Here is a 13,335-nt window from a genome sequence, read left to right as displayed (position 1 = left end):
ACCTTCAACCTTAAGATAACCAGGATTCTACTGCACATTTATTTCAGGATGGACAAATTGGCCCACTATTGAAATCCAACAAAATCAGACCGGAGTTGAAATCATCAAGATTAGGTCGAACTCCAATGAAATCAGTTTAAGCCAACTACAAGAAACAAGAAAAAGGTATTTCGACTTTTCTGTTGTCAGTTTTCAAAAATATTATGATTTTAATAAGTTTGACTAATTTTTTATTCATTATAAGACATATATCATATGATTTTGAAAAAATAAAAAACCACAATGATACCAAACGAACCTGAATTGCGGTTCGGTTTCGATTTTAGTTTAAAAAAAACTCGAGAAATTAATTTTAAAACCGAACTTTTGGCCCATTAATACATAAGCCCATACCCCTTTAACTTAAAAGTCTTTCTAATTTTACCCTTTGTATTTATTGGGGACTTGGGATTTTTGTTTTATGTGTAATATTGATTTTTTGCAATAATTATAGATTTATAGAAGTAGTAATGTTGTAACTAGTATAGACTTTAAAAATCAAAATAACAATTATTAGATTGTTTACATTCCTAAATCTCCACCTTAAAATGCGTGAGTATATGAATTAGGGTTTATGGTTACAATTTCAGTTGTTGAATTGCTTTATGCACAATAGATTATGAATGATGGATGATCTGTGAGAAGGAAGAGTTGGGTTTTTTTTGGGAATTCGGTTTTCTTGGATTATATTTGAGAAATAGGAATTGGGTTTTTTTTTTTTTTTTTTTTTTTGGTGATTTTAATGGATGTTTTTTTGAGAAAACGGGAGTTGGGTATATGGAGTAATTGGAGTTTGTAGGTGATTTTTTTGCAATATATTATGAGTTGGGTTTATAAGGTTTGCAATAATATATGAATTGGTTAATGTGGATATGTTGTGCTTCTTACTGCATACATACAATACGTACCTGATCATAACTCATGCTTCTTGACTTGTTCCATTAACTTCTAATCTAATATCATCTCATGGTTTTGGTTAAAAATAAACCAACTGTTTATTCTACATTGTAATGGACAATCCTTTGTACTGCAAGTCCCCCCGTCCTAGTGACATTTTTTAGGTAGTGATAAGTGGTCTACTCCCTCCGTAACATAGCAATTTTAACAATTGGGTTTGCACGCATTTTTAGGAAGTGATTTAAGGGTGTAGACGAATAAATTAAGCAAAATGGTTTTAAGACAAGCAAGCAAGAACCGAACATAGGGAATGGTCAAGACATGGAGAACTACTCATGGGTACAGTCCTTGCCAGAAGTTACTGTAAGCGTACCCGTTCCACCTGGGACAAATTCAAGGTCCATCTCTTGTGAGGTTAAGAAGAATCACTTGAAAGTTGGTCTCAAGGGCCAGCCTCCTATTATTGATGTAAGCTCTCTTTAATCAGATTAAGCCACTTGTTTTCCTATTATTGATGTAAGCTCTCTTTAATCAGATTGAGCCATTTGCAATTGAGTTGTTTGAATTGCGGAAGAAGAAAATAGTGAATCATTTTATTAAAGTAGTTGTATTTGGGATTTTGGGGGGATTTAAGTGCATGGTTTGTGAATTTTAATTCAAAATGTTTGATATTGTTAATAATTTATGAATTTGAGCCTTAAAATTTCTTCAAAATGGATTATTAGGTGGGATTCTTTACAATCGTGAATAATGGAGCAGCCAGTAGCGAAACCCAAGGACGGTGGCTGAACAATCAGAAGAATGTGAAGAAATACAGCTTGGCCCTTTTCTGAACGAAATCTTACAGGTATAATTGTCAAAATTTTCCTCATTTTTCTCTCATCAACTTGATAATTACCTCTATTTATCTAGAATTTCTTCATTCTCTATCAATTTTATCTCATCCCCATCTCTTAATCAGTTAATCCCACCCCTCTCTCTCTCCACCACCCATACAGCAGTAACAACACCTGCAGCAACACCAACACCTGCAGCAACACCAACACCAACACCAGCACCAACCACCGCCACAGCAAGGCCCACCACCACACCACATGCAACACTTACCACCATCACACATGCATCCTCCGCTGTAGTACAAGCAGCACCCGCCGCTTCCTCTGCAGCACCAACAACATCCTGTAATGGACTTTCACTGGGGCCCACCTCCACCTCCTCCTCCTACTATGATTAGACATTCTTCTGCTGCTTCTACTAATCTCCCTCCCGATTTTCATCACCCTCAATTAAACCGTTGAATAATAATAGATCTAACGGTTCACATTATGTGCGCGTGATAGATCTTCTTCACATATTAACCCCTTGGCCTTTGGTATTTTACTAATTTTCACTCTAAACGCTGCGTACCTGTTTCTCTCTCTCTCTCTCTTTCCTCCATTGAAGCGGTTTCTGAGCTTTCTATCCTCCATGGAAGCAGCTTCTCAGGTAAGTCTTTATTTTTATTTTTATAATCATCGATCGAATATCAATTGCACAATATAGGTTTTAGCTTCACACTATCGTTGAGTTCATTGTCAATACCGCCAATTTAGGGTTCTTCTAGATGGATTATTGAACTATTTTATTGGTTATAATTACTCAACTTTTGAAAGTGTGGAACAAGCGATTTTGCTATGGTGCAATATGCTGCTTGTTATCGAGTTTTATATGATTTTGGAGCGTAATTTGATAATTGAGTCAAATTTGGTGGCTAAGTGTTGCCCTTTTTGAGCCTAATCGAGTGCTGAGCTGAAATTTGTTGAGGCTATTCGAGCCTGAGCCGAGCTTAGCTTGGGATTTTGAGGCAAGGCGAGGCTAGTTGAGCTTTGAATTCTAGCCGAGCCTGCCTATAGTTTAACACCTCAGGATTGATTGAACCCCTCTTAAAAAGTTTGATTTTAGGTGAATGAAATTCTTGGGTTTTATGTATTGATGATTTTTCAATCGTTTGGCACATTCTATATGCACAAAGATTTGATTTTTTTTCGGTTGTTTGGTATTAGGGTTCCAGAAGAAGGATGGACCTGTACATATTTTTCCATGAGATTGCTTTGGGGGGAAGCGTTGATACGTTATATAAAGTAAAGCTGCCATCTTTTGACAAAATAAAAACAGAGAAATCAACTGAGCTTCTAACTCCAATGTTGGTGTTACCTAAAGACAAGTACCCTTTCTCCATGGGATGTGTTCATTTCAATTCCAAAGTCTATTTTTTCGGGGGCTTGTCTCGCCACCCCTTCGAAATTGAAGATAACAGTGCAAATGTTGGACGCGATTTCACAGCTGATGTTTATCCTTGTGACGCTTATGTTTTGGACCTTACTGATAATGATCTTGTGCTGAATAGAGTTCCTTCAATGAAGACTGGGAAACCAAGTACTTTCGGGTTTGTGGCAGGTGGGATGATCTATGTCATCGGGGGAAAAGTTATGAGGTCCTGTAGATTTTCAGACAACAAGATTAAGTGCTTTGAGCGGTTCAATCCTGTTTCTATGACATGGCAAGTTCTAGACGACACCCCCCTCCGAGGTCTATGCCAATGCTTTGGAGCTTCTGTTGTTGAAAACCAGCACAAGGTCTTAATTAGTGGGTGGAAAGATGCAGACATAGTTATTCTTGTATACGACTTCCTCCATGGTACGTGGGACTCTGAAAACCTTTTGATCTCTTGTAATTCTGGTCGTAAAACTTATACTATTAGCCACATTAGTGCTTCTGATTTTAATGGACAAGGACATTATTTGTATGGCCTACGGTCTTGTCCAACCGGCGCTCTGCCCATTAAGTTGGGACCTTTGAAAGAGTTAAAGGTTAAACAGATGCGCAAGCTTTCAAAAGTTGATGTGTCCACACATGATGGTCGGAATATTCGAGGTGTTTTCCGTTGCATTGGGCGTTTTACCCTCAATGAGATGTTGTACTTGGGTGATGGACATTTCTGCTATGCGGGTATTGCGCAGCATGAACCTGGTGATTTTGGTGATGATTTCAGCGGCCCTTTTCCACAAATCCGCAATATGTATCTTACCATTTTTAAGGATCTTTCTAATCCAGTTGCATTTCAACAAGGCTCCTCTTTTGAGGCTAAAATTTTGTCTGTCAAGAATTATGTCATGAACACAAATTATTATGGTGGTGTCGATATTGGAAGCTGCTTTGTCGCTGGCCATGATTGTAAGTTATCTGAAACCTTTTCATTTTATTATGCATACTGCTATATATATATATATCAATGCAACTAGCAACTTATTCTATGCATAGGCGCAATGTTCCTGATTTTGTTTGACATTTTATAAAATGATTTATTGTAGTGCGAGTTTCTTGATCTTTTGTGCAAAAAATTGACAGTTTGTGTCATCGATGTTATTTGATGGTATGGGAGGTAGTTTCATTATTCTTGCTTTTGTTTAGGATATTCGCCGTTAATTGGTATGATTTTGCTCTCTGATTTTAAGAAATCGTGGTAAGGGACGTGGGTCAGAGAAAATATATATATTGATTTTTCCTCAATTTGTTTTCACCCTGTTATAATTGGCTATTGAGTGAACCTTTCAAGTGATGCTAGGTGAGCAAATGCAGCTCTTCTGTTTAAAGTGAACCCTAGATATCTCTTTTATGCATTTTTTGGGGTGAGTTAAAGTTGTTGACAGAATGAAAATAAATAGATTCCCCGTTCTTATACATACAATACGGAGAAATAGTGGGTTTTCGTTCTAAGGTTTGGTTCCTGTGATTATACACAATTACACCTTTGGGCTTTATACTTGTATACGATATTGTTGGAGTGTGGATGACCTCTTACTGCCATTTCTACCTACTGAATTCATCTTTTACTGACTCCTTGGTTGTTCCCATCTTTTCCACTTCCATCTGCAAATTCAATTACAAGTGGTCTTAACTTTTTCTGTGCTTACTTTTTTTGAACTGAATAATCCAAGCATGAATGAGGAAGATAAACAATTTACCTCTCATTATCTGCAAGAATTTTCTTATAGAGCTTTTTTTTGGCATCGTGTGGCTTGTAAGCTTAATCTTGGCTAGAACTGCTAGGCCATGTAGAGATATACGGTCCTACTTTTGTTGCTAGCCGTAAGTCGTGTGCAGTGATCAAATGTAGTATTCACCATACATCTGTGCCCATTGATTCACATTTAGTTGAGTCCATCAATTTTGTTTTTTATTTTTTTATTTTTTTATTTTTTTTGTTTTATTGGTACCCCTTGTTTTTTCACAAGTCTTGGCGTGTACCTTCATTTAAAATGTGTATGTTGAACACCTGTGATCTTATCCTTGTTGCGTGGTTTACGTTAGAATTATTTTTACAGCTTAGTTTCATGTTTAAGCGAATATTACTTTGTAATTAAGTTGACCTAATCACAATTTCTCACTCCTTTCCTTCCCTCCTTCCTGTTTCCGAATGAACCATCATCTTCCGCCAAATGTGCTAGCTCTCTCTATTTATCGTTAGAATCAATACATCATTTGTCATTCTCCTCACCCAAAATCTTTTGTTTTTCACATTTTTGATTTGATTGTAGCAAAATTCTCAGAAAAAAAAGGGAAAGGGGGATAAATTCTCTGCAAAATTAAGTGGAACTTTTATGATTATAGTACTTGTGAAATGTATTCTGAACCTTCTCATCAGTTTCGTCTTCTAGTATGCTTGATGCCATAAATATTGCCAGTATGAAGAATACACCTGATTGACCCGATTAAAAGGGGAATAGCTTACTTATATGGTCAAGGATTATTGCCAAATTAAGTGTTCTCCTAATATCCGTCGTTAGTAGTTTTACTTTAGTCTACCAAAAAGAAAGTTATAAAATCACAAGCTATGTTACCTGGACTCGGGTACTACTGTCGGATACACAAGTATCCGACTCGGCTATTTTGTGAATAGTATCCATAATTTTGGCTTAAAACAAAGTATCAAAGTGTCTATATCCATGTCATAGACTCATAGTGTCGAGGTTCCGACACGGATGTTAAATGAAGAGTCCGGGTAACATACAATCTAAACAATGTTAAAAGTGAGGTTATAACCAAAATTTTAATAAACTAAGGGGTACCAATTAGAAAACCCCATTAAGTTTTGTATCAGCACACTATAACTCTCTTCCAAATTATCTTTTAGTGCAGTCTGTTTCATGTCTGCTCATCTGACCATTGGGGCATGGTGATGTTGGAATCTAATAACTACAATATTAAAATTTGCACCGCCATCAAGGTTCTTAAGTTTATGTAAAAAAGTTTTTTCTTATCTATTTTGCGCCCATCCTTTTGGTTTATCTAGGCTCTGTTTGTTTTGAAAAGAGGGCAAAATAGTTTTTTCATAAGGGGCAAACATTCCTTCCAAGAGAGCAAAATATATCTCTTTCTCAAGGAAGGTATGCCACATTTTCCACCATATCTCTTTACATCTTTCTCTCCTATCCATCCAATCTGTTCCAACTTCTTTCCTTTTCCCCCCTACTTTTTCTTCCACGGAAACAAACTGTTTAAAACTAATTTCCAACTGTATTCCTTTGGAAAATGTTTTCCATGGAGAATCATTTTCCATTGAAATTATTTTCTATCTAAACAAATGGACCCTTAGTGATTAACGGAGTTAAGGCCGTATGCTCATTGAGATGATATTTGTTCTCTCAGTGATATGTAGATGCGATAACTGTTGGGGAGCTTTTCTTATAAACTTTGTTTATCTTATGTTTCAAAGCTACTTTTCCTGTTTTAACTTCTTTTGCGATGCAATAACTGTATTTGTTTAGGTTGAAAGTAGTTTTTCCTGGGGTGGAAAAAAATTTCTTTGTTTCCTAAGTTTGAATGTTTTCCTCTGCTTTCTCACTGACTCTTCTACATTAATATGATTTCCTTTTCTTAACAAGGAACCAAGCACAAGATAATGAAGTTTAAAAATTGATTTTTATTGAAAGTAAATTTCAGTTTATAGTGTTTTCCTTTGAGCCGCAATACCGTACGCATCTAGGAATGGCAAGTGGTCGGACTGTGACCCGATTAGCAATTGGATCCTAAAATTGCATCCGAGTCTGCCTCCACTCCGGATATGATATACCTGAATTCAAATCATTTGGAGTTTCTAATTCTGAATTCAGATCGAGTCTGCCAATTTTGTTTTATTACAAATATCATTAATGCTTGATGTTGCCTATAAAAGAGTGTATAACTATAATTGAAGGTGAGGAAACCACAGTAGTTAGAATCTATACACGTGCACTTCTAGAGGAAGTTGTGTACGGTCAAAATATAAAAAAATTGCAAAAGAACAATTTTTTCTGCAAAGGTACAAAACAACCCCCCCCCCCCCCTCAACACACACCACACATACATACACTCAAAATGTGTGCGCTATAGTATTAGAAGAAGAATTTCGTTTACCAAAAGATCAAAGACAAACTCCACCCTGCATATGCGCTACTGTAAAAAAAAAAAAAAAAACGTTACAATAACATTAAAGATTCTTATTTATAAAAGAACAATTACAAATTTCCAAAAGAACAATTATAAAAAAATTTGAAAGAACAACTCTCAATTAGAATAGCTACTATGTAATGGAACAATAACTAGTCATAAACATAAGAACGATAAGCTCTAAACCAAAGAACACCTAATTTATAATAGAACATAATAATCCTTAAAATTCAAAAGAATAATTATAAAAATTCAAAAGAACAATTACAATATTTCAAAAGAACAACCAATCATAAACATAAAAACAAGTTATAGACGAAAGAACAAATAGTATATAACAGAAGAACAAATATCTACAAACCAAAAGAACAATTTGTATATGGTTGAAGATCAATCCAAAATGTGTAAATTCTTAACAATATTAAAGAACATTTGATATAAACAAAAGAACAATCTATAATGCAAAGAAAAAAATTGTTTGAATTCTAATGTTCCTCAACTTCACATAACCATAAATCATCGAGCATAGAGGCGGCAACTAAGGTGGGTGGAGACGGAGGGTGCTCGGCGGCAAAGGAGAGAATCACAAGAAGATGAGTTGGAAAAATGAGAGAGAAAAAATTTAAAGGAAAGAAGTAGGAAGGAAAGAAAGAGTTGGGAAAGAGGAGAGTGAAAAAAAATTGATCGCAAAAGTGTATGTGAACATAAAATATCAACTTTTAAATTCATATACCTACACCTTTTTTTTTTTTTTTGAGAATGGGGTTTGATTTTGTTCTTTCAAATATGGTAATTGTTCTTTCAATATAAAACACTAGCTTTTTAAGTAGTGCACACCATTCTTATGATGTGCATGTGTAATTCTTCTAATTTACCAGGAACACGTAGCAAATTGAAGGCCTCGAATTAATCTAAATAATTATACTGTACTGTGTAGAATTACGAAATATACTAGATATACAAGATTAGAAGAATCCAGATCTGAAATTATAAACTAGTACAAACCGTTGAGATCTGGGCATTAATTATTGATATGCTGATAGCTTGATAAGTAGTCATAGTCATGAGAATTAAGAGAAATGTTGCTCCAAAATGATTTTTTTTTTTTTTTTTTTGAATTTAAGAAAAAAAGTCAGATTTACATAGTAGTTAGAAAGACTGAAAGAGAGGGCAATATGGGTCAAGGTCTCAAGGATTATAGAGGCAGCAGTTGGATAATAGGATTTCAGTTTCATTTGGGCTTTTATAGGTGAAGTAAATACGGGAATTTTGATTCAACGTATTCAGGTCCCGACTCTGCTCAGGTTCAGATGCAGGTTCACTGCCATCCATTAACACAGCCCCAACAAATGAGAAGGAAATGTTGATTTTTTAACATTTGACACATTTGTTTTGCTACAATAAGTCATTAAAAGTTGATACAAATTCAACATTTCACTATTGTTCATCTGTACAGATCAAGCAGCAGTGGAAACAATGTCAAAAGTACTTGATAAAAGAATACTCTTTAGTGGACAGTGAATCTATATTTATCTATATACAATGCAGCCTTGACATACATTGTTTGATGCCAAGCAGATGTAATATAAATGCTGATTTGCCTATTTTGCAGAGCATGGTGTGGCGTAGTCTATGGTCACGAGGTAAAAAGGACCTGGAGTTCATTTGCGTTATACAAATAAAACGATGTGGTCATGTATGATAATTATGTACAAGTTGTACATTTCTTGCGTAACTGTACTTTGAAATGCTAGCGTTGCCTTTATATTTATTACAATAATCTATATCTATTGCTTTTTTTAGTCTTCGTGAGTTTTGATGATTCTTTAATGTGAAAGTATGGGTTAGACAGTCTGACCAAATAGAATTGGTCGGACTAGAGTGACCCAGTAGTTTCACAATCACCACCTTCACAATCACGACCCACTTTTTCCCTATTTTTATTTTCTTTCTCCTCCACATGCCTACACCGCGGCCCAGCCACAAGCATTGCGCTTGCCGACGTGCTGCTGCAGCAAATCACTGCCATGCTTCTTCCTAGCCACCGTCGTCCTTCTTCTTCCACCATTGAAGGAGATATATACTGAAACTTTTTAGATTGTTATTTTTGTTGTTAATTTTCCACATCTTTGTTATTTTAGTTTGTAAATCAAAGAGAAATTCATGTAGATTATGATACTTTTATAAAGAGATATGGAGGAAGAAAAATCGTGTAAAAGAAGGAAATAGAAATTTCTAGTGTTTAACCTGGGTTGCGAGAAGCCGCCATTGATGAATGAAGCTTGAAGAAAAAGAAGGATTATGATTTGAGATTTAGTCGGTGTACATTAGATAATCTTTCTATGATCCCCACATGGCTAATGGAGATAAGAACTTGCCGTTAGGTTTTGCGACTCTTTTGCATCCATACCAAAACCAATAATTTCACAATCACTACTGCTGAGTGACGACGATGGTGGATATTTTTTTAATTTCAGTTATATGATTTATTATTTCAGTTATATACTAATTTGTTTCAGTTAATAGGGATATTGTTTCAGTTAATACTACAATTATTTCAGTTATATATTTGATTGTTTCAGCTAATACTATAATTGTTTTAGTTATATACTTAGTTGTTTCAGCTAATGTGTATGTTCTTTCAGTTTATATTACAATTGTTTCAGTTATATGTTTAGTTGTTTTAGCTAATGTGAATATTGATTCAGTTAATACTACAATTGTTTCAGTTATTGTGAATATTGTTTCAGTTAATACTACAATTATTTCAGTTATATATTTAGTTATTTCAGCTAATGTGAATATTATTTCAGCTAATGGTTACATAATCCAATGTTGGAAGAAGATAAAACAATAGATGTTTTTGTTGTATTCAAATTAACCTTGTACATATAAAAAAACACTTTTCCATGCAATTTTATTCAATGTGGCATGAAGGTAAATGTGTCATTGAAGATGAGTTTAAAATGGAAAGAATCAACAATGAGAAGATTATTTTAGGACACTCAAAAAGGAAAATACTTCATCAGCTTCTAAACAACACATGTTATTTCCTTAATTTTGTGTAAATTTTATATAAGAAAAAGGGTAATGGTATATGTAGTCCTTAAGGTTACATATAAGCATTGTTTTGCATTGAGGTTATAAAACCATGATCTAGCAGTTGGGTCCAATGAAAGAGGAAAAGTACATGCATATAAGCTATGCTCAACCCCTTTCAATGCCATAATTCCAATAAAGCTCATTAAGTGAGTCCTAGGATTGTCTGTAACCTTAAAGGTTGGTAAATCCGTAGTCAAGAACTTTTCTGGGAGAGTCTTGCCACTAGGTTGTGGTGCAAGCTCATAATTGAAGTACTTATTCCTTGAGCTAGCTCGACGGACAAGTTTCTCCAAGGCCTCTACCCTTTCGGCTATTTCTTTTTCTTGCAGAATGTTTTCTTTTTCTTTCTCTGCTTTTATTTTAACCTTTTTTGCTTTTTTATGAGCCTTCATTTGGGATTTTTCTGCTCGTAGGGCCTTAGGTTTCTCTCTAAGTTTCTCCAATGCTGCTTTGTCACCCATGATTGGACTAGTATGCGAATGTGGAAGATGATCTAGTAATGTGTATCACGAGAAATTGAGCGCGTTCACTTAAACCTACCTTTTCTGCCAAGCATTCAAACAATGAATCAAAGTCAAAATGATTGTTATTTTTTTTTTTTATTTTTTTTAATCCTTGTAATACGAATTCACTCTAAGCTGGTTTATTGATGAAAAATGTTAAAAAGAAAATTCACGAACAATCATTAATGGAATGTCATGATTAGTGTTGACTTCAACAAGGTAATATTAATGAATTGTTTTCGAAAAAGGTAGAAGAGAAAGGAAAGAAAGTTAGATTTAAAATGCTCATCAAATTTTTAGAAATATTAATCAACCCGAACATACTCCTTAAATGATCAATATACCATGGTATTTGTTGATCACTTAGATTACAATAGAGATCTTTATCTCTTTTTTTTTTTTGTTTTTTTTTTTTTTATAAAATTATGATTCTCATATTGCTCATCTTTAAAGGATAATATATTACTATTTGCTTAAAAAGAATGATGGCCTCCGAATGTAAAATCCAAGAAATAATTAAATCATTTTCTCGGTTTTATCATTCATTATTTTCTCTCTCTCTTTTTTTGAGGATAATAATCTTTTGTATCATAATCTTTTTTTTTAAGAACGATTTCTTGATTTTTTTTTTCGTTCTATTTTTTTCTTTTTTTTTGTGTGAGGCAATCATCCCAAGTAAGGTTCTCGGTATTTTCTTTTTAAACCATAGAAGAGGTAAATAAATTATGCTCTTAAGTCAAGGTTGACTAATTAAAACTAAAATATGACGACCATGAAAATAGGCACGTTTAAGAGTGAGAATATTGATGACGTCCTATCAAGGGATGCGAACTTCTAATGACAAACCTTATGAGAAGTAATGTCATTAGTTCGATTTATAAAGTACGTAAACAAATCATCATAATCGTAAACAGTATCGCGCACAATTTTCCGTCTTGCGCTAAGGTGGAAAGTGCAATTTTGAGAGTTGCGCATGCCATACGCGTTTTTTTTTTTTTTTTTTTTTTTTTTTTTTTTTTTTTTTTTTTTTCAAAAACGCAAAAATAAAAGAACGATAAAAGACATGTTTTTGGATTTTTTTGATAAGAGAAAAAGAAAGGCGATCAAAGTAAAAGTAACTAAGTTAGACAACGTTAATAGCCAAAGAGATATTTTTAACACCTACTTAACGATTAATCTTGAAGCGGTTATATCGTTTTCTTCGTATAACATTTCTCATAACGAGTCAAAGTAGGGTTTAGGGTTTAGGGTTTTAGGGTTTTAGGGTTTAGGGTTAAGGGTTAAGGGTTTAGGGTTTAGGGTTTAGGGTTTAAGGGTTTAGGGTTAAGGGTTTCAGGGTTTTTACATGGGTTTAGGGTTTAGGGTTATAGGGTTTAGGGTATAGGGTTTTAGGGTATAGGGTATAGGGTATAGGGTTTAGGGTATAGGGTTTAGGGTATAGGGTTTAGGTTTAAGGGTTTTAGGGTTTAGGGTTTTAGGGTTTTAGGGTTTAGGGTTTAGGGTTTAGGGTTTAGGGTTTAGGGTTTAGGGTTTAGGGTTTAGGGTTTAGGGTTTAGGGTTTAGGGTTTAGGGTTTAGGGTTTAGGGTTTAGGGTTTAGGGTTTAGGGTTTAGGGTTTAGGGTTTAGGGTTTAGGGTTTAGGGTTTAGGGTTTAGGGTTTAGGGTTTAGGGTTTAGGGTTTAGGGTTTAGGGTTTAGGGTTTAGGGTTTAGGGTTTAGGGTTTAGGGTTTAGGGTTTAGGGTTTAGGGTTTAGGGTTTAGGGTTTAGGGTTTAGGGTTTAGGGTTTAGGGTTTAGGGTTTAGGGTTTAGGGTTTAGGGTTTAGGGTTTAGGGTTTAGGGTTTAGGGTTTAGGGTTTAGGGTTTAGGGTTTAGGGTTTAGGGTTTAGGGTTTAGGGTTTAGGGTTTAGGGTTTAGGGTTTAGGGTTTAGGGTTTAGGGTTTAGGGTTTAGGGTTTAGGGTTTAGGGTTTAGGGTTTAGGGTTTAGGGTTTAGGGTTTAGGGTTTAGGGTTTAGGGTTTAGGGTTTAGGGTTTAGGGTTTAGGGTTTAGGGTTTAGGGTTTAGGGTTTAGGGTTTAGGGTTTAGGGTTTAGGGTTTAGGGTTTAGGGTTTAGGGTTTAGGGTTTAGGGTTTAGGGTTTAGGGTTTAGGGTTTAGGGTTTAGGGTTTAGGGTTTAGGGTTTAGGGTTTAGGGTTTAGGGTTTAGGGTTTAGGGTTTAGGGTTTAGGGTTTAGGGTTTAGGGTTTAGGGTTTAGGGTTTAGGGTTTAGGGTTTAGGGTTTAGGGTTTAGGGTTTAGGGTTTAGGGTTTAGGGTTTAGGGTTTAGGGTTTAG

At 34.9% G+C, this 13,335-nt stretch overlaps 1 protein-coding gene across 4 annotated transcripts; it reads left to right on the top strand.

Annotated features, from left to right (window-relative positions):
• Positions 1–1,244: 1,244 nt before the first annotated feature.
• Positions 1,245–9,206, top strand: LOC145558149 (uncharacterized). 4 transcript variants are annotated; one of them, XM_081619282.1, is made up of 5 exons: positions 1,245–1,404; positions 1,662–1,783; positions 1,935–2,421; positions 2,979–4,149; positions 9,017–9,206. In XM_081619282.1, coding segments are annotated over exons 3-5 (1,191 nt in total). In that variant the 5' UTR covers positions 1,245–1,404; positions 1,662–1,783; positions 1,935–2,403; the 3' UTR covers positions 9,019–9,206. The 4 variants fall into 4 exon arrangements, with proteins under 4 accessions (XP_081475408.1, XP_081475409.1, XP_081475407.1 ...); XM_081619283.1 differs by lacking the exon at positions 1,245–1,404 and having other exon boundaries at positions 1,493–1,783; positions 1,938–2,421; XM_081619281.1 differs by lacking the exon at positions 1,245–1,404 and having other exon boundaries at positions 1,493–1,783.
• Positions 9,207–13,335: the final 4,129 nt, after the last annotated feature.

This window comes from Chenopodium album, chromosome 9 (assembly GCF_948465745.1).
Source record: "Chenopodium album chromosome 9, dcCheAlbu1.1, whole genome shotgun sequence".
NCBI lineage: Eukaryota > Viridiplantae > Streptophyta > Magnoliopsida > Caryophyllales > Amaranthaceae > Chenopodium > Chenopodium album.
The sequence above is the reverse complement of the archived record's forward strand: the minus strand, read 5'-3'. Positions and strand labels throughout refer to the sequence as shown.